The following is a 24,928-nucleotide window of genomic DNA, read 5'->3' as shown; positions in this document are numbered from 1 at the left end:
TGTGCATGCTTATAAATACTGTTATGGATCAGAAGATCAATTTGGCTCCAAACTGATTCTGAAGGTTAATTTGCATTACATTTATCTCCTGTTTCTAATGATATAAACTGAACTTCAGTCTGGAACAAAGTCAACTAGTTGCACTTTGAAATGCTCACACATGACTAGTGCAGAATTCAACAACTGTACTTCAGCTTCCACACCGCATTCAGTTTTTTACAACTACTCTGGAGAATTCAAAGATAATCTCTGGTACACAGGCAATGCCGTCTCACCATCTAGAAGTTCGGTTTGAGAACTGCAAAACTAAAAAAATGTTTGCAACAGAGAAACTTAAGAGATGCATTAGGGTGGAAAAAAGTGAGAACACAGGCAGCAAAACACCTGAATGAAGTAATTTTTTTTTTACTCCAGAACTTGTGCATACCAATATTCACAAATTAAAAGGTGATAAAGACCATTCGGCTCATGTAATGACCTAGAAGAGCAAGGCTGCAGATACCTCCTATCGAGTCCTGCTCAATACGCATGTCATTTTTATCAAAAGACTCCAAACAATGAAAAAGACGACAACATGAAGATGGCATCGTTCACCCAGCAGCACTTCTGCCCAGGCAACCTTACGGGCAGAGCGTGCTGATGCAATTTTATGGTGAACATCACGATTACTTTGCTTCCAGACTACTACAAACCCATCTTTGCCTTGTTCAGGCTTCACTGTTTGAGTTGATCCAAATGTGATGTTCACTAGGGCTGAAGCTTATATCTACCTATCACTGAAAAAGGTCAGTTAGGGTTTGCAAGTTAAACATGATCTTTGACTTTTTCCTTCTGCCCTGCTTGTCTGCAGCCAGGTGAAGTGCAGCAATAACCATGCCTATGGAAACGATCAATAAGTCAGTTCATCTTAAAAAAACAGAGATGCCCTTCCTCCAGCCTCCCGCAGAACACACCATCACACACCAGCAGACCATTTTTCTATAAGAACTCACTCATACTACTGCAAATGACGAGCAAAATTCTTGGAATTCCATGAGCAACGCTAAAACAAAGAAGCATCTGGCATCATTCGCACCGCTGCTGAGATATCAAAAATTATTTATTAAAAATAAGTTATTTTGAGAATTTAAAACAGTTTCTATAAGAATATAACAATTTAACAGATATTGTTGACTTCAAAAAATTTATAAATGTTTTTCCTCCTAGGTTATACAATTAGCACACACATTCAAACCTACTTTCATATTAAAACAGTTGCAACTGTGAAAAAGTTGCTACAGAGTCTGCCCTGGCAAAGAATTGAGAAGTGGGATTTTGGAGTTAGAAGACAGAATGCAAGAAACAGGAGAAGAGTTAGTACGTGGCCTTGCACATCCCTTGCAAGTCAACAAAACAGCCAATGCGGTATTTTCCTTCCGAATACAGTGTAACATTACACTCAGGGGAGAAAAGGTCTTACTGTAAAATGATTTTTATAAATACTGAGGAGTGCCTCTTGTAACTTTTGATACCACGTATGTGTGGGAAATATACACGGGACTTTTCAGAAGACTAAAAAATGTGCTAATTCTTAAATATTTGCAGAGCAGCAGCACAAGGAACTCCTGTGTTCATCGCTGTTCTGTGTCGGGAATATAGATATCAATTAAAGAAGCCAGGACAAATGGACAGTTTGGTTATGTCTGCTCTGGAACTGAGCTTAAAAAAACAAAACAAAAACCAACCCACCATAGCAACAGCCTTGAGCTCTAGGGTTTGGTCTCCCTAGGCCACAGCATCTTGTAGATTCCTATTTTTTGTGATTCATCCAAACTGAGCTGGTAGTCAGCTGCCTATAAATCCTGTCCCGCCTGTAGCAACAACCTCAGAACCTTCCAGACGAGGCTCTGGACCACCTTGTCTGTTCAACACTGACACCACAGTGTTCTCACAACATCAGATGGGAATCATGGAGGTTGCTGAATGAAATATATAGCACAGGGACTGATCATACGACAAACTAACGACATCCTGGAACATGCTACAAAATGCATGCACACCAAAGGTCCCCCCCTCGAGGAACAGCAACTGGATCATCCAGTTACACCTGGATACTGCAGATAAGCCCAGCTTTATACAGCAGTCTAGGTTACAGCTCCACCTCCCAATTCTACAGTTGACGTGATTTTTCTTTGTTTGAGGGTGGTTTGTACCCATCTAATCCTTGAACACAACTGGCTACTGAAAAGACTTCAGCCAGGAGGAAGAAAAGCAGAAAATTGCCTTTAACTTTGTTCTCTTCTCTTTTTCAGTTGAGTGATTAGTAATTAAGTTCTTTATAATAAAAAATTTACAGAAGCCACCTCATCGTGGGACACACTATTATAGCACTTTCATCTTTGAGACAAGAGTGTCTTTACAGAATAACTAAAACCTCGAGGGGGTTCCTCAAACCATCATCTGTGAACGCACAATGGCATCAATTAAGTGCCTCTTGAAACAACAGAAGTCATCGCATGGGGAGCAAGAGAAACTGAAAATTGCTGAGGCAGCTTCATCGGGCTGTGAATCCCAAATCCATGTACATTTTCCGTGATCAGAAACACAACACTATGTACGCAGCATTTTATGCCTCAGGCAGAAAAACTGAACTCCTCTGCACACATTTAGAGGTTGAAGTCAAGCACACAGACAGCAAAACTCCACCCGTGTAGAGATAAAGGAACGTGATAGTAACAACAGTGGTAGCACAAAGAACCAACACATGCACAAATTATGACAACTGGTGCTAAATGTGCCATGGAAGGACTTTGGTTCTGCTCTGGTAGGAGAACACACTTGCTAATCTAACAAGTTTTCTCATGCATGTTCATTTGATTAAAGCCATAAGAAAGATGTACCTCTATGTGCATACTATCATTCTTGCATTAGATACATTTTGGGAAAACAGTCTATATTTACAAAGCACTATCATTTGACGCTATCGTCTAAGTAGGATTGCAAGATTTAAATTGGACAGTTCATTTAAAAACTCATTTCTAAGAAAGTTAGCAGCTGAAAGGATTTGCAAAATGACACTACACCAAAGTAAATGATTTTCAGAATTTCAAATACTTTCCACAAACAAACAGATATTTCCTACTGTGTATCTTAAAACTCTTCCTTGTGGTGCCTTGAGGTTGTGAACATAGGTTCACAAGGGCAATGAATACAGATTCACATATCCTTGCTTTCTTGAACCTCCACAGAGAGTTCAACAGGAAAAATACAGCTACAGTTGCAGAAGATATTTGGTTTCAACAAAATTAACATATTATCTAGTTCTCAAAAATGTAACAGAAAAGGAGAAAATACAGTATGAGCTATCAGCTGCCCAAAATATTTTATACAGTATCAAAAGTACAATCTGCTGCCTTGGGCACTGTAACGTATATGACATGACAATGCTGGTGTAAAAGTGCTTTTACAGCATTTAATAAATTAAAACCTCACTACCAGTTAATTTTAAGGAGCCAGGTTGTTAAAGTGGTGTGATTCCATGCATGCAAATTGTTGTGAATGTCTTATCTGTAGCCCGCATACACAAATATAGTAGATGACTTGCAGTTCAGGTATTGATAATGAGAAGTGAGGTCTATCCAACAACATGCCCTCAAATTTTAAAAGTCTTGAATACGTAGAAGGTCTGGCCTGCACAGATGGTATGCTTTGGACAGAATATAAATTATTAGGAATTAAAACAGTTTTTCTTATAACAAGAAATTATAAAGGAAACCCATCTTTCCTCCTCCTCTTCTTCCAGTCATTCAATCTGATGAGACCGTCATTGAGTAGGACGACCAGGATAAATTAGTATCTCTTCCTGAATTGCACGATAAAGCACGCATCAAAGAACGATTGCTTTAAGAGTAGAATTTGCTGTTACTGACTTTCTTCTCCTTTAATCTTAAGGGAAAAGAAAAGGAAAACGTCAAGTCTAGTGGGAATTTCTCAGAGGAAAACAGTCTACCAAGTTCAAATTACTTAGATACAAATGGCAAGTAATGCATCAGTAACAAGCATTGCATTTTTTTTCCTCAATAAATGGGAGTAAACCAGTGATTCATGCAGCTGTTCAGCACACATAGAAAAGTCTTCCTCCCATCCCATCTTGAGATCTCCTCAAGAATTCCTGCTGGTACATGAAGCCTCTGCCTCCCTCACACCGAGCCCAACGGTGGTGGCAAAGGAAAAGGATCCTTCCCCTCAGCTTTGGTAATGTACTGACACTTATCAGACAATTCTAGGCTGTTACAACTCGATACTGGTTTTATCTTTTGTGGTGTGTGTATCTGGAAGCATCTTCTATTCTCCCATACCTAATACGCTAACGATATTTCCAGGGACACAACTTCACTAGTGTAGAAGGAGCGAGGCGGTTTATTTATTTGGCTGTATGTACCCCCAGGCTTTCCTCCTGGAAAGCAGGAGAAGAGAGGAACATAAGCTCACAGGATTACAAGTTTCACTGCGATCACTGAAACCGAGATGGCACTAAGCAGAGATTTCACGGCATCTGCTGGCCTCTAGTGGCTCGCAGCCCTTCCCTGCTTCGGACATGCCCGTTCTACCCTCGCCACTCTGCAGATGCTCGTTTTGATAAATTCGAGGTTTCCTCACCAGAAATCATGTCTAAATAGAGCTGCCTGGGAAAGGAGAATGATTATCAACCCACCTGCGGTTGCATGTCTCTTGATATATCTGGAGTTTGTGCTCATTCACATTGAATTCTTTTAATATAGCATCTCTGTTAGGATTTCTTAAATTCATATGGGTGTCATAAAGGAACAGCTGGTTATTAAGCTCCTCCTGGCGCTTCCGAAGTTGCCGACATGAGGAATAAAGCTCTTCTTCACTTTCCTTCAAAAGAATATTGGAAATCAATGTGATTTGTAAGACAAGTACCAAAAATGACACTGAATCAACATAGGGAGACTATTTGTTTTCCTAAATACATTCCATTTGCTTTATATAGAATGTTTTATAAAATTAGTTTTACAAGATGTTTCTGGAATGTTTACAGAGACAAACTAACTAAGAAAGCACTAAAAAAACTCCTCAGCCCCACAGTACAAACAGCCATACCCTCTAACGGGGGCATCATGGACATTCCAGGGCAAGTAATGAAATGTGTACATCTAAAAACTTCTATTGGAATATTTTTCCATAATAAAGCATGACAGTCTGTTGAGTAAAGGACAGCAAATGGTGTATTATAGTGCGGTATCAGACTGTAACAGTTTTAAAAATACTTTAAAAAAAAAGTTTAACTTTTGACTGTTCCATCATATTTGTGTATTATGCTACATCCTACCAGTCCTGGTGCTTCCCTATTGCAATGGAGACTAACGGTGGAAATACTGACTAGTAAATAGGACTCCTAATAGCAGCAAGTACTCGGACGCCCAAGAAAGAAGGATAGATCCTGTGTTTCTGTGGAGCTATGGAAATTCAATACTTGCAGCAGGACTAAGTATTTAAAAAAATAATTTGCAGCAGTCTGAGTTTCTGTTGTTGCATGTGGCCCACAGCAGAAAGTCTCAAAAAGCTCCACAAGCATAAAACAATCATACTGATTCCCTTTATGACTTCAAATTATTTTAATACTTCGAAACTTTGGATGCAAAACCTGCCTCCTTTATTGAGTTACTAGTGGGGAATAGCACCGGCAGGACTGAAGTCTTAATTTTCACATCAGCAGCAAACCAAGATACTCATCCTCCATGAAATGACATGCAATCAATAAATGTAATAAATCTAAACATTTCCAGAGGCAGCATACTAATAAGAATGCCTCTTTTTGCACTCAGTCCAGATCAAGGAAAATTGACAGATTAGCAACATACCCAAGGACTTTCAGTTAGAGCAACAAGATCCTTTCCTAAACCTTCTTTTTCCTCCTGAAACACATTCCTGCAGCTCCCAGGTATGGGCTGAAGCAACTCAAACAACCTCAGTGCTATGCTACTGATTAAGATTTTTTAAAGTACTTTTTTTCTTTTATTTTATTTATGTTTTTTTAAAAGGTGAAGGAAACTTTGCATTCCAAAATCGCAAAGGGAAAAGCTGATTGCCAACTACCAATTTGCAGATGTAATCATCAAGACGCATATGTACTACTATTTGTTTTTGTAAATAAATATATCCACAAAGCCAGACTTTAAAGCCCCATTTAAGAATGTCCATTTCAATCTTTATGTTAAAAACATATATACCATTGAGGCTGATTGTAATCAGAAAATGCTGAAGAAATATACACACTTTCTGCAGCAGGTAAATCAATTTTCAAGCAAATAAGACATGCTCCTAAATGTAACAACAACCTCAGTATAGTACAATTTCCACAATATCAAGAAAACTGGTTAACTTCCACAGAAAATGCATAAGGCCCCCCATAATAATTCACAAATGTGCATGCTTATGTGTACAATATTCTTGCATCTCTATTCCTGAGAAAGTCCACAGCCATCTGTAATTCCCATTTATAATTCTGTATTTCATTTCCAAGAGTATGCAGATGGGCTCTGTATATAAATGGGCCTGTTATTAAATTATATCATTTTATGGAGGGTCATCATTTAAAAAAGAGGGGCAGAAGAACAGATGGAGACAGCCTTGATCTTTTCTGATGCTTCTTGAATGATCTGGCAAAAGCTCCAGAAGTTGATTAACAACAGCAAGTCTTGGTGTGTTGCAGACTGCCAAACAAAAGGGGAGATTTTTGAAAGTTCTCCTGCCACTGCGTTACCACCCAGAGATATCAAACGTTATAAAAACACAGAGCTGTGCTGCATCTTCATTTGGCTTACCAAGCAGAAGGGGCTTGAAGAGTGTGAAATGTGCTGCTGCCAAAGGACTCGGTGCTGACAGATTGGGAGACATCCCGCTGCTATGAACAACACGTTAAGAGCTACTCCCGCCCCAGGCAAATAATGATCTGAATTTCTGAAGAGAAACCACGGCAGGAGGAATTTGCAATGCATCTACAAGTGATGTCCATGCTCAACCTATTAGGCAATGGCAAGTCGCTCCCAGTTTTCTCAAAGGCAGCAAGCCAAAAAATAGCAGTTTATCAGGCCTACTCTATCAGACTCGTGTCCATGAAATAAGAACATTTTAAACGTTATCTTCAAAGAATGTAGGTCTCTTTTGTTTACACACAGAGACACAGACTTTTGGTTTCAGCTTCCAGCCTTCTCCTGCTCTCGTGACTCTTGCAACCCACCGGAAAGAACCTACCACGGCTGCCAAACACCATCACTGCACACGGTCACTTTACATCACGTGTTACAAGGCGGTCTTGTAAAAATACTGACAAAGGATGTTTGAAAAAGGCTGTCGCTTCTTTGTGAGGAAGAATGTGACTGAACTCAGTAATTTCCATTTCAGTGTATGCCACTGTGGGCACAAAACCCTCCAGAGACATAATGATTACGGTTAGCAGAAGTTCATGTTTTAATCTGGAAAAATAATGTACATTGGTGTGAACTGCCACAGAAGCCTGAATGGTTGTAAAATACTACAAATAAGAAGTTGGGCTGGTTTTTTTTTTCTCTGAATCTGAAAGATACTGGAAAGCACCCTGAAATATTCACTTCCCAGAAGCATCTTTAAACTTTCATCCCATGGCCTCTACAGCAGTGTGCTTAAATAACATTAAATATTATTGAGATAGAGTCTGTGAATAATCCTGCTTCAAGTCAACATATATACAGCAATGCCTGTGGAACACCAACAAATGCTGTTCACAGATCAGCCGCTTCGATGCCTGGCTTCATGAGCAAGGATGCATCATTATTTTTTCCCTTGTATGTTTAAAAATACTACTACTCCAATTAGGTGTTTTGAGAGGCTTAAAAGATGCAGATTAGCACTTCTGTAGGAATACGTCCTCCACCTGATGGCTTACTTATTTTAATGAAATACTGGGAAAAAGTACTATCTCCTCTTCCTAAAGTGGTTTCTTTTTATGTAGGACCTTTAAAAAAAGACTGTTCTACAAAGCCAAAGCTGAATTAACTTTGCATGGCATCAGTTAGCTAACAAGGGAAGACAACGACCATGCCGTTACAGCAAAAACTAGTGGCGGTAATGAGACTTTGTTAGTACTTTATTTCTTTTAACAACTGCATAAGCTGTCCACCCAGAGGGAGAGTAACTCTATTTGCGTTCTTGGTCTTCCCCAGTACCTACAGAAGAAATGCCTGACAATAGGCACAAGAGACACAGAACAGAAAACTAAATCCTCATTTGCTTTTTTCCACAAAGAACTGATAACACACAGTCTAAGTGCACAAAAAGCCCCAGTGGTTCTCACCAGCACTTGTTGCATTTCACAGTGAATCAGAAGAGAGGCCAGCTCTATATCTTCACTGTAGCCGTTCTTGAGAGGAACTGATCTAAAACCTGGAAGGGGGAGACGTACAAAGGACAATTAGAGTCAAGGCAAAGGGTTATCGGCAGTCACAAAAATGGTGCATACAGTCCTGAGGACTAATGGATCCTTCATTGCTCAAGTGCTCCGCTGCGCAGAGCGGGCTTTGCTGTGACAAATACAGGGAAGCGAAAGGCAAGACTGGCAAAATTGAGAAATACACCATTTCACACACTCTTGAATACAGCCAGAAGCAGAGAAAAGCAGAAAACTTACTCTACATCCACAGCTAAGGTAATTAACAAAACAAATGCACTGACACCAAAAGAGAAAAAGAATCTTCTCAGATTTTACTCAGAGCACATAACCCTGTTGCTGAAATGGAGTATGTGGTAAAGACAGTGCAAATTATTCTACATAATGCTTTCCTATCTCAGTTTTAAAAATGGAATTTCAAGAGGGTGACAGGATTATTTTAAATACTTACAAATGACACACCTAGTATCATAATAAGCAACGGATTATAGGAACTCGGATCAACAGGGCACTTGTCCTTTGGCACCTTGTAACTTCGACTGAGAGCAAGTCACAATACAACAATGCTGAACAGCATCTTTCTGACTTAGCCCCTTATTATACCCACTGATCTTACCTGATTTGATTCCTTTGATGGGAAAAGTGGCGTGTGCTAAGAAATTGGGATCACTGAACATATCCTCCTCATAAACAACAAAGCGCAGAAATGCTAGATTTGGATCATAAATTTCAAATTTCACTTGCTCTGGACAGGGTGCCCAAACTGGATTAAGGCCATTGTCATCTGTAACCAAAAAGAAACATTTTCATTATGAAGCAGTAATTTCACTTCATTCACATATGGGTATGTATCCCAGGATATTTTCCGGGTATACAAAGGCCCAAAAATCCTATTTACCATCTGCCTCCTGTTGTAACCTTGCTTCAGAAGGTTTGTATATGTTTATTTGTGGGGGGAGATAGGAAGAAACTTGGCAGGGATGAAAATCCATGAAGAAAAGCTATTGTTTGAATTTAAACATATAATACGTCCTTGGACATGTACTTGTAAAAGAAGCTAATTCGTTGTTCATATTCATGAGCCTTATACTCCGTATTAGAGTAGAAGTGTGAAAAGCACTAGGAAGACTAATGTGCAATGGCCCAATTCTTACAGTAATTTAAGGAACACCAAATAATTTGGTACGTGTGACACAGCCAGGAAGTTTGCTTTCTGAAGTCTTGGCCACTTCCCACAAAAAATTAAAATCATAATCCTCTTCTCTGAAGTACTGAAGAGCTACAATGCAAATTCTGCTCCTGATTCTGTGTTTATTTTCCACTGTTTTGCATAATTAGAAGCAAAGCCCCTTGCCTACTAGGAGTACTGCTGCATCCAGAAATATTAGATGGTGAAATACTAAGGGCTGAGATATTTCCCCATTTCAGTGCACTTAAAGGAAGCTCTTGTACACACAAACACACATGCACACAAACACACGCCTCTTATGCAGAACTTTGATCAACCTTCTATTGCATTGCAAGTTATACTTCTTTACAGCCATATATTCCCAAGCTGCCTCCGAGGGGATGCCAGTCTTAGAACCCAAGTTTAAATAAATACAGTCTGGATCTCACAGGAGCAACTTCCCATTTGGACCAGGCTTTTGGGTGCTGACTAGCACACACTTCCAAGACAGCAATTTTTTAAAATATGCAAATAGACAAACTTAGGCATAGGCAAATACATAACAGAATTGTGGCGCTTTTTTTCTACAAAATGTAATAATGCTTTTTTTCTAAATTTGATATACATTGTGGTTTCTCAAATTAACTGGCCCTGAGGCAAGCAAAAGAATTACACTGTATGACTCATTAGTCCAGAGCAACAGTTAATTGACTCCTCCCTCTATAGGTTTCTGGCCAATTACAGACAATATATATTCATGGTCATCCTCTACGCATTTTATTTAAGTGCACTAGAAGTATTACCATATCTCCACAACACAAAAAACTGCAGATACTCACTCACAACTGTTGTCTTGAATTTGTTGTTATCATATTCAGTGCCACAAATTTCTACCTCTATAAAGGGACAAGCGATGCTTCTACCAAGTTTAGGGAGATGACGAGCACCTAAAACCTGCAAAAGCAACTGTAAATTATAACCACCCCCAAGGGAAACTTGGCACTATTGTTTCTGTACGGAAGGTAGCCTACGGAACTAGAGGGGGGAAAAAAATTCCAGAGAACATGCAAAAATACATATTCTCTCTCTTGAATGTGTTCGCCTGTATTCAGCACACTATCTATACCACCAATAATAAAATCTTTCATTGTTTGGGTAACCCAGTAATTTTTATCGTAAGATACTGTTGCTGACATTGACTGCACACAGTATGCAGTTCCAGACCAGGCCTGTCACATAAATTTCATCATCTTTCCTCAGCCTTTATTACATACCTATTTTAACAAATTCCTGCTTTACATTCACAGTCCCTGTTTACCTCTTTTCTAAACTGTAGTGAAAAGCAGTTAATGTGTTTCTTCTTTCTCAGAAAACATATTTTTAAAGGACATATCTTATTGTACAGCAACTAAGAACAGAAACAAGTTCAATTCCTGTTTGGCACCAGAAGACAACATGGTATAATCTTCAAATGATAAACCCATCTTTCAATGAAAAATGAGAATGACATACTGATTAAGTCACACTGTACTAAATACAGTGAAGGGGGGAAGAATCAGCTTATTAATTTTTCTGCTGAGTTTCTATATTTCATTATAAATATCTTTCTTCCACACTGGAAATCTCTGAACTAGTTGGTCTGCTGCTAACCAATGTCCAATAGGACCCTTGTATTGAGAAGTGATTAGATTGCAAATGCAAGTTACTTCACTTGAAATTTTCACTAGCAATTATATAAAATTATCGCAGGACTGTGTTTTCAGTCCTATAGCATGTGCTTCATTAGCATGATAAAGATGTATATTTCTTTTCAGGAACCAGTGGAATTAGTTTTATTCTCAAACACACTGACATTTAAAAACAGTATTTTGACAATCTGTCAGATCTTGCTCTGAAACATAATAGCTTTATTTTTAGTTTTATAGATATTTATGACTTGTAAAAAACATAATTTACAAAAGAGATTTACCCTCACTGTCATAATCATCTGCAATTTCCTCTTCGAGTCGTTTGGCATTGGGTCGTAGTCTTCATTTCGCATGCTTTCTGGCTGCAGAACATAGCCAGTGCGTCCATTAAGTGAAAACAAGGCATGGTTCAATTGCATGTATTTATCTAGGGAGAGAGTTAAACAGTCAGAACAGAAGATCTCTATTTGAATAAAGCTAAGGAAGCACTAAACTGCAATCCTTTCTGGTCACCACTTCATCCGAAAGAACTGGAAAGGTAAGTTGGAAGACTCGGTTCCCTTCAGTAACTGAACCTGACAGGGTATTTCTCACCAATTTTAATCCCGATAAACCCATCCATTCACAATTATTTTCCTATAAATGTGTCATAAGCCAGCTGGCCCTTACCAGAAAGTTGAGTGCAGCCTTCCCTGTGCCTGAACAACTGTTCATCCACCTGAAACTTGCTGTAAATCTCTCCGCTTGCGTATCACAAAGAGATCAAAGTGAAATAAATGTTTCAGAACTTTGGGGCTACTTAGGCTTAAAGACCAGGCTTTTGCAGACTGACTTTTGGGGACCAGATCTATCAGGTGATCCACACATTCAAAACCAACCTTTAGCTCTCACACATCCCTTCTTGCTGGGAAGTACAAATAAATAGGACAGCAACAGTGACTAGAATGGCAGAGGGGCCAGAAAGAGGCTCATTTATGGTGAAATGGCAGGTGGATTAGATCCTTTTTTAAAGGTAATATTACCTGGTGTTTGGAAGTTAAGAGCCACCATCTGGGAGCCACAAAGCCAGAGGCGAAATGGGTCGTAGTTGGATGAGTCGACCCTCTGTCCTTTAGGATAGACGCGTGTCAGTCCCTTCAGGTTGTATTTCAACAACTCAACTGGCTTTTGCTTAACAATGTTTTCTGCCTTGGTTTCCACAAAAGAACGGATTTCTTTGAAATCAGGATTTTCTACACAGGGTAAGGAGGAAAAGGAGGGGTTACTAAAGGAAGAAAAGTTGACATTTATACTGCATTTCTACTAACACTTTGGTTTACTTTGTTTTGCTTTGTCCTTTAATGCAATAATTGGCACTGTTTTCATGCAGACGTGGCAAATTGGTTGAGCACAAAGTCTGAAAGTTAAAATTGCCTGCCTGCCACATGCTTTGCAGCAGGGCAGATAAGAGTCTATAGTCATGTTCTCATCTCATCATTGCTAATAATGCACTTCTGACTACTATAACATATTTAAATGAGACAGCTTTTCCTGGGTTTAAATGGGGAGAAGAAAGGGTGAGCCAGGGTTAGCCAATGCCTCAAACAATGACTATAATTATAATGTCTTAACCACACTGACAGCTTATTAGAAACATTTGCAAAGAAACTTAAGGAAGAAGGGCACATTTGCTGGCTTCTCCAGCAGCAATAACAAAAAACTGGAATAAGAAGTACATGTTCCAGTGTCAGATTCCACACCTGCACTTACACAGGCCCCAGTTCTCATATTATGAAACCATATACCATTCCAATAGCTTACTTAAATAGCAAACAGGTTCTTTCAGTAAAATTATATAACGCACAACAAATCCATCTTGGAGGTTTTCACAAGCAAATCACAAGTGTTCAGCCAGAGTTCTTCATCTCAGAAAAGTCAATTGACATGTAACTAGCGAGCTTCCCCATGAAAGACACCTACGGGAGGGTGTCTCTAGTTAACTAGAGGAATTTAGACATTTGTGACAATTTTTTTGTACTCCAGTGCACGATTTCAAAGTGTTACTGAAAACTATATGGATGAGTCAGAACTTTGCTTTCCAGTAGAGAAAGGATAGATTATATCTTCAGTTCTAAAATGTCAACTAACATCTGTAAAGATAAAAGAAGGGGTAAAATTCAGATGTAATATTAAAGGAAATACCTAAATTGTCCTTGGTTTTGCTTGTTGGCTTGCAATAGATTACCAGATCGGATAATTCAATAGCAATCAATTGATTCTTTTCCCAGTATTTCCTCCTGTTCTCCTGAAAAATGTATCAAAGTTTTAGATTACAGAAACTCCAAGTATTATGGTAGAGGAACTCCAGGGTATAATCTAATGAAACGATGAAGTTGAATATTCTTTGTTGCCCAGATTCTTATCTGAAACCTTAGACACTTGCACAGATGTAATGTACTTCAAGACCCAATTCAGAGGACAGGCTAACCAAGTAGGTTTAGGTGTTAGTTGGGGTTGCAGTTTTTCTGAGAGGTTTGTTGTGTTGGTTTGGGTTTTTTTAAGCAAGTGTTTCAGCGTTTCCCTGATCAGTCCTACTCAGAATCCTGGCAACTTTTTTTTTTTCCTTTTAATGTGGGTCTACTCGATTTTAGTCACATTCTCAACTCTGCACCTCATATAAATGCAAAGGTATGAAGAAAAAATGCAAAGGGTAATGAATTGTCTCTATGTTTATTTACAATCCCGAGCAGGACTTAAGTCTTGTTAGTAACTCCCAAAGAGTTGAATTCAAGTCCCATGAGCATCATTCCTGTAGTTTTCTATTTGCGCACCAAACCAATAACGTGATGTATGGAAAATCACGTGCAATCTTCTTGTCATTATCAGTAATAAACCCATTATCTACTTCCATGTTGGCAAGCACATGCTCTGTGGAAGTTGAGCAATGGTCTCTGCAACCAGAGACTGGGAATGACTGAAATCAGAAAGACTTGTCCTGAGTGGAGATATTTGGGCTGGAGGATTTTCAGGCATAGAAGTAATTACAGGATAAAACATGTTAGAAGAGTCCCACACTGAACAGCGATTAGCGTTGGTACAAGAGGTTATGAAGCAGCAGCAATTAGGAAGTTTTCCAAAAGAATTCCCTCAACAACACAAACTAAAGAGGAATGAAAATCAGAGCTAGGGAACCATGGGTTTCCAGAATGTTTCACTGAACCAGAGATTATATATTGAAGTCTAGGAGAAGTGAAGAAGAATATGGCGTTTAGACTTGGAAATAACCTTGGGAAAAAGCTGTACAAACCTCATTGTACTTAGTGAGTGATCCACCACAATTTCCCAGACATTGCTCAACAGTAACTAGAGCTCCAAATAGCAAAGGACCACTTGCAGGTGCCATGAGCCCACCTTTAGACATAACTCTCCAGTGACAACAAGGTAGGAGAGCTAGTAATGAACAGCCACTCCTAGGAGCATGCCAGGTGCCAGTATTAAACAGAGATGACACGACACGTGGAGCTTAGTTTTACTTTTTCTGTATAATGGACACTGCCCCAAAATAAACTCATAAAACACCTGTATAATTTTGTAGCATAGTGATGACTCGCTATGCTTTTTCCTTCCCCAAAATTCAGCCTGTTAACTGTACTGGCAAAAAAGGCCTTTCCTCGTCTTTTTTCCCCTCCCCATGCAGCAGTCTGTCACGTGAACTTTCTAGAGGCCACACGGTGAGAAAAGCCTCCTGACTGCCACAAATGAGTTTTAAAACACCTTTGAACACAGACTGTTTAATACTTCTCTGAGTGTACAGAGAGAGAAAAAGCTGCCAAGCTCCTGAAGAGCCATTGATGTACCATAAAAAACATTCAATTTAGAGACACTTCTTCTAGGCCATATTTCTCTTTTTCTCATTTTTATTTCCAAATGAAAGCCTGGCATAAGAACTGTATCTCTCCTCCCCCAACAATAGGTGAGCAGCTCCTGTCACTTCTTCCCTTGCTGAATTTGCAGTCCTCTGATCAAGACACCGACTTCCCTGCTATAAATAGGATTATGATGACCCTCAGAGCATTACCACTCCAGATCACAGATAAACAGCGTGAGCCAACATGACACTGAAACACATTTTTCCATCACTCATATCACCTGTTTAATAAAAAGTGAATAAAAGCAACAAAGGAAAGAGTATACTTAAGCGTAGTCATTGCAAGGGCTTTTTGGTCATGTCAAAGACTTTTTGAATACTAGAAAAGATGACAGGGAGGTAAATTAATACATCAGAACAGGAAAAGCAAGTCCTGAAGAATGTCTTTAAGTGGCAGTAATTGTAGAGGGACATAAAACCTAAACTTAGGCAGAATCCTTTAATCTTTAGGCAAGGATTTGGAAATACTACTAAATACAGAATGTGCCTATTAGTTACAAACAAATAAAGTATTAGCCAAACAATTTCCTATCAGTGCCACTGCATTCACTGGAAGCAGAGTTAGCAAACAGGATTTCGAAGAGTTCAGGCAAAAGCAGCTCAGACTTCACATATACTCACTAGTGGATTCACAACTCTGAACAGAACAGTCCGGTATTTGAGTTTCTTCTGCTTAACACTAGGATTGAAACAGTGTAACCAGATGTAAAATTGTAATGGTATCCACTTTGTATTACTAAGCACGCTTCTTCACTGAGGTACAGGGTACAAAACAGACAGTACTCTGCTGAAAACTCCTGTTAACATGAATTTACATAGGATTCCCAAAAGAGTTTAGGGAACAAGGTTCACAGCATCAGTAAAATGGGCAGAAAAACAGCAATACGAAAAGAGTGAAGGACCAGGTGTCAGCAAGGTTTACCAGTGTGTGGCAGCTAAAGACAAATCCTATTGTAAATTTATAGCAGTACATTATAAAAAACAATGGACAGATATTTATCAATACCTCTTCTGTAGTTTTCCAAGTGATTTCACGGATACTTTGGTACCATTCAAAGAGTTCTTCTACTTTATCCGTTGCAAACTCAACAGATGGATCTTCTGGATTCTTAGGTTCCAGAATAAAGACAAAAGGCTTGTTGTGTTTCCCTTGTGGCATTTTCACTGTCAGGCAACACAGGAGCAAGAAATTGATACTAAAATACAACAGTTGTTCTTCTAAGCTGTCATTGTTGATTTATTGCAATAGATAGTATCATACATTTTCATCATATTAACTGTACTAGCTGTATTAATACAAGACGATTTTTTTTTCAATCTTTCCTGCTAAACATAAAAGAGTTTACTCAACACAGAAAGCTCAGGAGTCCACGTGTAAGCACCAGAAAATACATACCAACGTTGTACGTATTGAGTACCAGTATGCCACGACAGAGAGAGCCTAACGGATTGTCTTCGATAATCTGAAAGACATGAGTTAAATCCAACCTTAAGTCTTCTCTTGAGCGAATATGCACAGGACATTAACAAATAATAAACATGCACCATTAAATCTAACCTCAGTTTCACTGAAAGCATGCCCACTACAATGTTTAAATGCCTGTTTCCTTATCAAGAATTTCTCATTTTGAGAAACACGTGAGAATCTCTATAGTGAGAGTATATCAAAATGGGGAGTGCAGATTCTTTCCTGACAAATGCTCATTTTTCAAGTCTGCTTAAAGCTGTAATGACAAGGGGGGGTAGGGGTGAAACCTAATATATGTGTTTTCCTCCAAAGACTCCTGGTAAATCATTGGAAGTGCTTGAGAACAATGAAAGAATTCGAGATTTTATTTTTAAAACTCAAAAATGTCAAAACTGCTTACTATGGAGCTTTGTTTTCTTCTGTTGAAGAGATCTTTGTCCAAGATTCTAGACTAGATTTTTAGATGCTTTTGGCAAACACTATAGGGTTAGTTAGGCATAAAAACTTAATAACAGAGTGTGAAATGGCTAGTAAGATGTGTTTGGACACATAGTTTTCTTATTTGCAAATATTAAGGCAGTTATTATACAGGCAACCTAGTTAAAAGTTTAAGGCACATTACTGTTTAACCAAACTCTCTGAAAAAATCTAAACTGGTATGATTTTCATTAGCAGGGAATGACCATAAACACCTTGTTCTCTCAAACACATTATGCAGAGTAGTAATTGTATAAACCAGACTTCCACTTCCAGTAGGCAGTTTCTTCTAGGGAAATGTGTTGGATAAACCTTAACCCTCACCTGGCTCTCGAGCTCAGCAGAGTTATCAGATGACAGGTCTTCAACATAATTAGATGGAAAATAGTGTTGGACTTTTTCTCCATAATCCCCCTTCCACCTGAATTTAAGAAGAAACGTATATAGAGAAAAAAAATAAAGAGCTTCAATAGGACATTAATGAGGCACTAATCCTCAAGAAATTGGTCATTAATATCCTACACTAGCTTGTCTAGCTGGCTATCACCAAAATGTAAGTGATGAAGTAGCTAAAACCTCTAACAAAGTGATCATTAAATGTAGAACAGATTATTTCAGAGGGATTACAGCCCCTGTAAACTGCAATTAATGACTTAAGAGGCTTTTTCCCCCTCCAGTACTAAAGATACTATTATATGGTTGATTACCCTGCAGAAACTACAGGGAAACATTAGATTCCCAAGCTTTCCAAGCAATTTACAAGCCAGCTAAGAAAGAAAACTTCTTATGAAAGAAGACTGTACCGATAACTGAAAAAGGTGGGATTGATGTCTGAGAAGTACTTAGCAGAGCAAGGAAAGAAACAGAGCAATGATGGCAATAGAGCAATGCGTGACTTCCCAGAATACACAAGTGTTCAGGAAGAATAAATGTAGTAAAGGAAAAATACTGGATACACTGGGCTATAGAGGTTCTGCAGGCTGAGTTTATCGCTGTAGGATAGAGAAAATGGAAAAGACATGAAAGGAGACTTGAGGATGAGGGGTTTTTTTTGTTTGGTTTGTTGTTTGTTTTGGCTTGGGGTTTTGTGGGGTTTTTTGGCTTTGGTTTTTTGTGGTTTTTTTTCTTAATGTACTGCCATAAAGATTTATAAGGCCACAGTTAATAACCAGCAATCAGACAATAAGCAAAGATTTTAAAAACAACTACCCAAAGCTCAATATTTTCCTCCATCTAGTAAGTCACCAGAAGTTCTCCTATGAGAAATCTTTGTCCTTACCAGCCTCCAGTTTCCTTTGTGACATTATGAATTAAAGCTCCTCGAGAGAAGCTCAATTCATCACTTCTTTTGGCTCTGTAGTCATACAAGGCTTTCACTGTTCTCTGAGGCTTTAAGAGAAACAGAGCAAAGGGGTCATCTAAGGGTATGGGTCACAAAATGATCAATAATGCAATCTTAAAAAATAATAAAAAAAAAAAGTGAGGGGATTGGATCATTTTTTGTTATGAAGCTTAGAAAATATAATACTGAAGTTCCAGAGTGACATCTATTGGTGGAAGTAAGTGATGCTACTTAACTGCTATGCTTCAAGTATCAGCTTGGAAAAAAGAAAGAGAAAAAAAAAATATTTCTTTTTTTTGGGGTGCTGAAAGAAAAAAAAAAAACAAACTACACATTGAAATATCAGTCTTCTATCTTCATTACATGTATTCATATGCAGTCAGAGTTTGTAGGCTTAGAGGCCCACAAAGCCTCTACTTCAAAACCATATCAGCTAACCTGCTAGTTATATTTCCTTTAGGAAGACATCCAGTTTTAGCAGGACAAGCAATTCCTTATCTGGAATTTACTACTACCCAAATTCTTCAGCAGCTACGCAAATTCACTGGCCAAAAAGACTAAAAATAATTAACAGCCAAAAAATTTACAAGCAGGTGAAATTTTCTGAGAATTTACAAGTAGGCAGGCCCTAACAAGAATTAGAGATAAGTAGATGTTTGCTGTGCCACTTGTTTTTAAACCATTAAATACATCTTAAAAGAAGACAAACTTTAATAACTCACTGATAAACCAAAGACACCATTTTTATACAGAGAGCTCATAAATAAACTCTGCACCTATTTGTGCATGCAGGCCATGTTGGCTAATGGAACCGCGATCATTTTGTGCACAGACAACCATGCTCATAAACACACACGCTTGGGGTTTACATGTTGTACTTTCTTTCCACAGAGATTTGGGCTCCTCCAATTAAATCTTCTCGTAGGTTATTTAATTTGGGGGCACACCTGCATAAGCAAGCATGCTAAATCAAATCGCCTCCACAGACCTAACAGCAAAAAGTGCCCAAGTTCCCAGTAAGGATGAATCAATACAGGATTTGCACACACAAAAAAGTTTGGGTACAAATTTGAAAGAGATGCTAGAAAAAAGTGACACACTTCAAATCAAACATACTAATGCTTTCAATTATCCTTTTCATTACTGCTAATAGGAAATAAAAAAGCCAAGTCTCATCATTTTCAGTGGTCTACAGTAAGTATGAATATTTCTCTTTAAGCTTACCACTGTAGGGGTGATTTCACTGGGTTCCACATACATCTTGACCTCATAGAGGGAGCTTATATCTTTTTCCTAGAAACAGGAAGAAGAAAAAAAAATGAAGTTACAGGAATAAAATATTATTAAAGTACTTAATGTTAACGGAACATTCACTGCTGAAACCACCTTTCTGACAATACAAGGGCAAACAGAAGAGGAGGGAAGCCAGACATCTATGTTATGCTCATTTCTATACTTGAACATATCTGAACATGAGTCTGTTATTTAAGTGTCTCTGGGGGAGATTTCCTCATGCTTATCTCAAAGAGTGAGCCTTCAGAGGTACTTCTCGTTTTTTAACACAGAAGGCAGCTGGACACCATCCCTGAGATGGCTCCAGTGCGGTGAAGCGAATTGCACTGTCTGTCCAGAGCGAGGCACAGCAGAATATTTCATTTTTTTCTGAAATGCTTAGCAATTGGCATCTGCAGGATCACTTTAAGATCTCTGCCCACTCCAGCAACAGAAGAGAGGGCCAACTGCAGGTGAGGCTGTTATCAAAAACTCTTAGCAGAGCAATGATCCCCCACTTCACAGAGCAGCTTTTCTAATCAAATCCCGAGGAAGGCAGGAGCTGACCTGTAATCAAAGATGAAGCTCTTTCCTTCACACATCTCAAAACCTTTGTGAGAGAAGTCAGTACAACCATCTCAGTTTCACAGACAAGAAAACTACCTGGTTAACCTCCCCCGAAGATCACGTACCACAGCCAGAACCCAACCCAGCACCGCCAGGTCTAGATCTGGGACTCCGTCCGCGACAGCAACTGGCACTGGGACACAGACCATCGCTCACCGTGCTGTAGCGCTCCAGCAGCTCCTCAGTCACCGGGTAACGCAACTTCATTTTCCTGTACAGCGGATGCTTCTCGTAGTACGTTACCAGCTCCACTAAACTCTCGAAATAGGCCGAGGTTCCAAGAACAAAATGACGACCTTCTTGCTGAATTCGGAAGTGCTTCACCTTCCCCTCCGCTCTGTGAAACAAGTGCAGGTGCTGTAAATGGTTTTGGTACTTGTAGTGAGAGCATCAGTGCTGTAAACTGGACTAAAACCGCTTTGTGCATCTTCACCACATCAAATAATTTCTCCCTCTTCCAAAGCCTCTTTTATTCACATCGAATTCCAGTTGCTTGATTCAATTCACAAAAAGACAGTCTCACTTTTCTGCAATGTACAGAGCCTTGGAACAAATCTACGGTTTTGCTTAAATGTCCCTATTTTTTTCCTCTACAGGTATTCTGTCATCTTCATACTAACACATATGTCTCTGATCAGACTGACAGACCCTCTGGCATCCACTGTAGCTGATCTGCCACTGTCCCTAAGCGACGGACACATTCCCCTCAGGACGAGTAGCTGTCTCTTCCCTATACTCATTTTGATGACGACAGAAATCCATTTTGAAAGAAAAACAAACAAACTCTCGTGCTTGAACACAAGGTTTGTGCTTGCATTGCTAACAGTAAAACCATTCACTGACAACCATCTCACCCACAGAAGACCCCTACATCCTTTTCAAGCCTCTTCTTGTTTTCCCCACTGTGAAATTGATTTATTGAGTTGCTGCAGCTCAAGCTACTTCAATAACTTAATGTAATACTTGGTAATAACACTTGGTAACAGCAGAAAGCTTAAAATCAAAGTACACAGGCGACTGGGGAATTCTAGACACCTTCAATACACAGTAAGGCATGTAAATATGAGGAAAAAACAAGTATTTGTTTTTCCAAAGCAATTTTATATGTTGCAGAAATATGCATTTTCAGAGAAACACAATTTTATTTGAAGGCACGATGGAAAACATCACAATTCTATACATTTTATTAATATTGCTGCAAGAACCACAGTTTCAAAAATATTTTCCCTGGCAAAAAAAAAAAAGTAGTTTCATTTTGACATTTCATTTTGGTCAGTTATATGACAGGGCAGGATTTCCAAGGGCATAAGGACCCAGAATCACTGCTGAACCAGCACCAAAGAAAACTTCAAAATAACACCCTGTAGTGAGGAGTGTCAAGAAAGTGAAGAAGGACTGTGCACAGTTCTGTATGGGAAGAGAGGGACAGTCAGTGTGCAAATACTCTTTATAAAAGCATCAACGACTTTTCCAGTCACAAATTAACTCTTGTACACATTGTCATACATGTACCTGCTGCACAAATTACCATGCTAATTACTCAAAGTTTGAAAGCAATAATTTTATGATTCTTAAATATTTTTAAATAAAACAGAACAGCATTGGGCTACTAGGGAATGTCATCATATCTGTCTTTTCTTACCTGAAAGTCATGGCAAACGAATCAGGCTCATCTCTCTTTCTAATCAGAAAGGCTCCATCTCGAGGAATTCGCATCAGCATGTCTTCTGCCTCTCCCCGACTCAAGTTACTATAGTACCAACTACAACCGTTAAAAATCAAAACGGACAAAGGATTACAAAGCTTGTCAAGTGTCATTCAGTAAGAATAACATGCAATGTTATTAACAATACTTTCAAACATTACAAGAAAAATTCTGCATTGGATTTTCCCCATCTCGCCACCTATGACAGCAGCTTATTACAAAACATTGTAACACAGCAGCTTATTTTGGATGAAAGCATCAAGAATAGATCAGAACACTTTGTCTGTCTGAAATGATAGAACATAAATCTGCATTTCTTCCGGACACAAAGGTGCTGGATCCTGCTTTTAGTCTACCATTCAGTTTTCAGTAGTTTATTCAGAGTTTTCACATAGTAGACTTAAGGAAAAGCCCAAAAAGACAAAAGAAAAACACCAGGCATTTGAATTATTTTTTTCAGAGCTTCATTTTGTCTTTCACTGTAGAGATACGCCCATCTTGGATGTAATGTGCCTTCAGTGAAGCTGTGGCCACTTATTCCGGCAGTACATCTCCACCTTATACAGAAAGGCAGGAAAGTCTAACCCCTTAAACTCTACCTTTCCTTCTCACTGGCTTCCAAAGTTATCTGTGGGTGCTCAGTGACTCCCAGAGCATGGGGGAGGGGGGGCAAAAAAATAAGTTTAATGTCACAGATCAGTATTGCACATGCAAAGGAGATTTACTTTTTCCAACTGAAAAGAAAACTGAATGAAGGGCAGTGATGACAGTGTTCTGCCAGCAAACAAGAGCAAACTCTGCCTGGGATCTACGTCAAGCAAATACCAGCTGGAAATAACCACCCAGCTAGACTGTTGCTTGCAGCATGGGGCAAAGTCAGCCTAATCATCTCTGACAAGGCTGAGGGGAGAGCAGGATTAGGAAAACGTAACTATTTGGGCTCAGTGCCCCAGTAATAGCGTTTCCAGATGGCATAGACCATGACCACTTAGTTGCCAGACCACAGCCAACTACTAAATACCTAATCCAACCCACTGGGTGTTGTAAAAAAACTGAGCCGAGAAAGAAGGAATTGGCACATTTCCACAGTATTACAGTTCTCACTGATTTTCCCAGTTGCTGCTGCTAAATTGCTTTCCCAGTGACTGTCCTCTGTTGTACCAGGTTCTCACAAAGTCAGTGATCTTACTCAGCATGGAATCATAGAATCGTTTCAGCTGGAAGAGACCTTCAGGATCATCGAGTCCAACAATAACCTAAACTAACTCTAGCACTCTTTCAGGGAAGCCTATCCCTACGACACGCATGGACAAGCAACACTCAGGCGTCCTCCTGAATCCAGGGAATTTTCTCTGAAAAAATCCAGGACGATTTAAACCAATGCCAAGGACACTGACAGAACAACCCTGCTGCTTGCCTTCTGCTGTACGTACTCTTTAGTCTCATGAGGGCTGGGATTAGGCACAGCATCAGTCAGACGCAGCTCAAACTCAGCACATCGCAAGTGGGCCTCCTTGTAGTGTTGAATGAGATCATAGATGCTGTCGAAGGTGAGGTTGTCCGTCAGGTAGTATTTCACAGCGTCCCCGTCACTTGAAGAACGGATACGGCAGTGCTGGACTCTGCCTGACCTCCTGAAGAAATGAAGAGGGGCATAAGGAAAAGGAAAGTTTTACAACAGGTTTTCTTCTTTTGAAGCATTTCCTCACTGTTCCTGGTTAACTAGCTGCTGAGCTTGCCAAGAGGCAAGAAATCTGTATCATTTCTTAAAACAAGCAAAGTAAGAGGGGCAACAAAAATCCTGACAAGTAAGATTACAGGACCAAAACCAATAATTGTGAACTCACAGTGGTTTAAAATCTGGTATACACTCACTCCCTGCAAAATTTGCTCTGACAGCTCTGTGGGTCAGGAATACATGTGATACACTAACTGAACAGACTAAAAAAAAAAAAAAAAAACACAAAACAAAAAACAACAACAACAAAATCACAAAAACAAACCACACACGACACTCTGAAAATTTTTTATTATTTTCCCTCTAGCGGACCCTTTCATTGAAAAGATCAATCTCTGCTACTAAAGGTTAACTCATGAGACTACATTTTCAGTGTAGAAATCAGTCATTTATCCCAAAATGAAAAGATCAAACTTTAGCCCACTTATTGAGGAAATAACCAATCCTATATCCTGCCAGAGCACTAGAAAAGTTGGGGGAGAAGGGCAGGGAATCAAACCAGTCAGTCCTCTCTTGACAACTGTTACACTTCAAAGACTACTGTGCCAAAACCCACTACACTACACTGAAGTTTAATTCAGAAAGTAGTCTTTCACAACCTCATTAATAACATTCTAGGAATTATAGCAACCCCTTATTCATATTTCCTCTCACATATAAATGCATACTTGAAAAATACAGACGTTTTTGTGCACCATAAACCAAACAAAACCAACATAAAATTTTTATGACAGTCGCCATACCAGAATGACAAGGTGCAATCATTAGGGAAAGCCTCACTTTCCCTAACTAGGAATGTCCCATCCTTGCCACCCATTTCAGCACAATATTCCTGGAGCAGTTTCTCAGCAGTTGTTCTCCCCTCCTTCATTTTCCCATGGAACCATTTCTCTTTTAAGTGCAGTTCAGTACGTTTCACCTCCTAGACCAGAAAATAAGAATTTTTATAGCACGTTTCTAATTTTATGACTGTGAAACAAAGTACTTGTTATTGATATAGTAATCTACTGTTTCAGGATTTCAGCTCTTCCTAGCCCTGAACTCTCCTCCCACAAACAAGCCAGTCACCTTTACAGTCACTCTTGACTCTCCTTCCCAGTCAAGCCGT

At 39.2% G+C, this 24,928-nt stretch overlaps 1 protein-coding gene across 2 annotated transcripts in view; it reads right to left on the bottom strand.

Annotated features, from left to right (window-relative positions):
* Positions 1–2,680: 2,680 nt before the first annotated feature.
* The window catches only part of PLCG2 (phospholipase C gamma 2), a 60,589-nt gene continuing 38,341 nt past the window's right edge, over positions 2,681–24,928 (bottom strand). For both annotated transcript variants that reach the window (XM_065640781.1, XM_065640782.1), the window contains 17 exons: positions 24,564–24,742; positions 23,516–23,716; positions 22,020–22,139; positions 20,534–20,714; positions 19,703–19,771; positions 18,416–18,525; positions 17,461–17,557; positions 16,588–16,654; positions 16,198–16,355; positions 13,466–13,568; positions 12,307–12,516; positions 11,566–11,711; positions 10,436–10,550; positions 9,045–9,212; positions 8,336–8,424; positions 4,694–4,878; positions 2,681–3,924 (listed from right to left, as the gene is read on the bottom strand). In XM_065640781.1, the coding sequence (XP_065496853.1) occupies positions 3,882–3,924; positions 4,694–4,878; positions 8,336–8,424; positions 9,045–9,212; positions 10,436–10,550; positions 11,566–11,711; positions 12,307–12,516; positions 13,466–13,568; positions 16,198–16,355; positions 16,588–16,654; positions 17,461–17,557; positions 18,416–18,525; positions 19,703–19,771; positions 20,534–20,714; positions 22,020–22,139; positions 23,516–23,716; positions 24,564–24,742 (2,241 nt within the window). In that variant the 3' untranslated portion in view covers positions 2,681–3,881. The remainder of the gene's footprint in view (positions 3,925–4,693; positions 4,879–8,335; positions 8,425–9,044; positions 9,213–10,435; positions 10,551–11,565; positions 11,712–12,306; positions 12,517–13,465; positions 13,569–16,197; positions 16,356–16,587; positions 16,655–17,460; positions 17,558–18,415; positions 18,526–19,702; positions 19,772–20,533; positions 20,715–22,019; positions 22,140–23,515; positions 23,717–24,563; positions 24,743–24,928) is intronic.

Source organism: Caloenas nicobarica, chromosome 9, assembly GCF_036013445.1.
Source record: "Caloenas nicobarica isolate bCalNic1 chromosome 9, bCalNic1.hap1, whole genome shotgun sequence".
NCBI classification, from domain to species: Eukaryota; Metazoa; Chordata; class Aves; order Columbiformes; family Columbidae; genus Caloenas; species Caloenas nicobarica.
The sequence above is the reverse complement of the archived record's forward strand: the minus strand, read 5'-3'. Positions and strand labels throughout refer to the sequence as shown.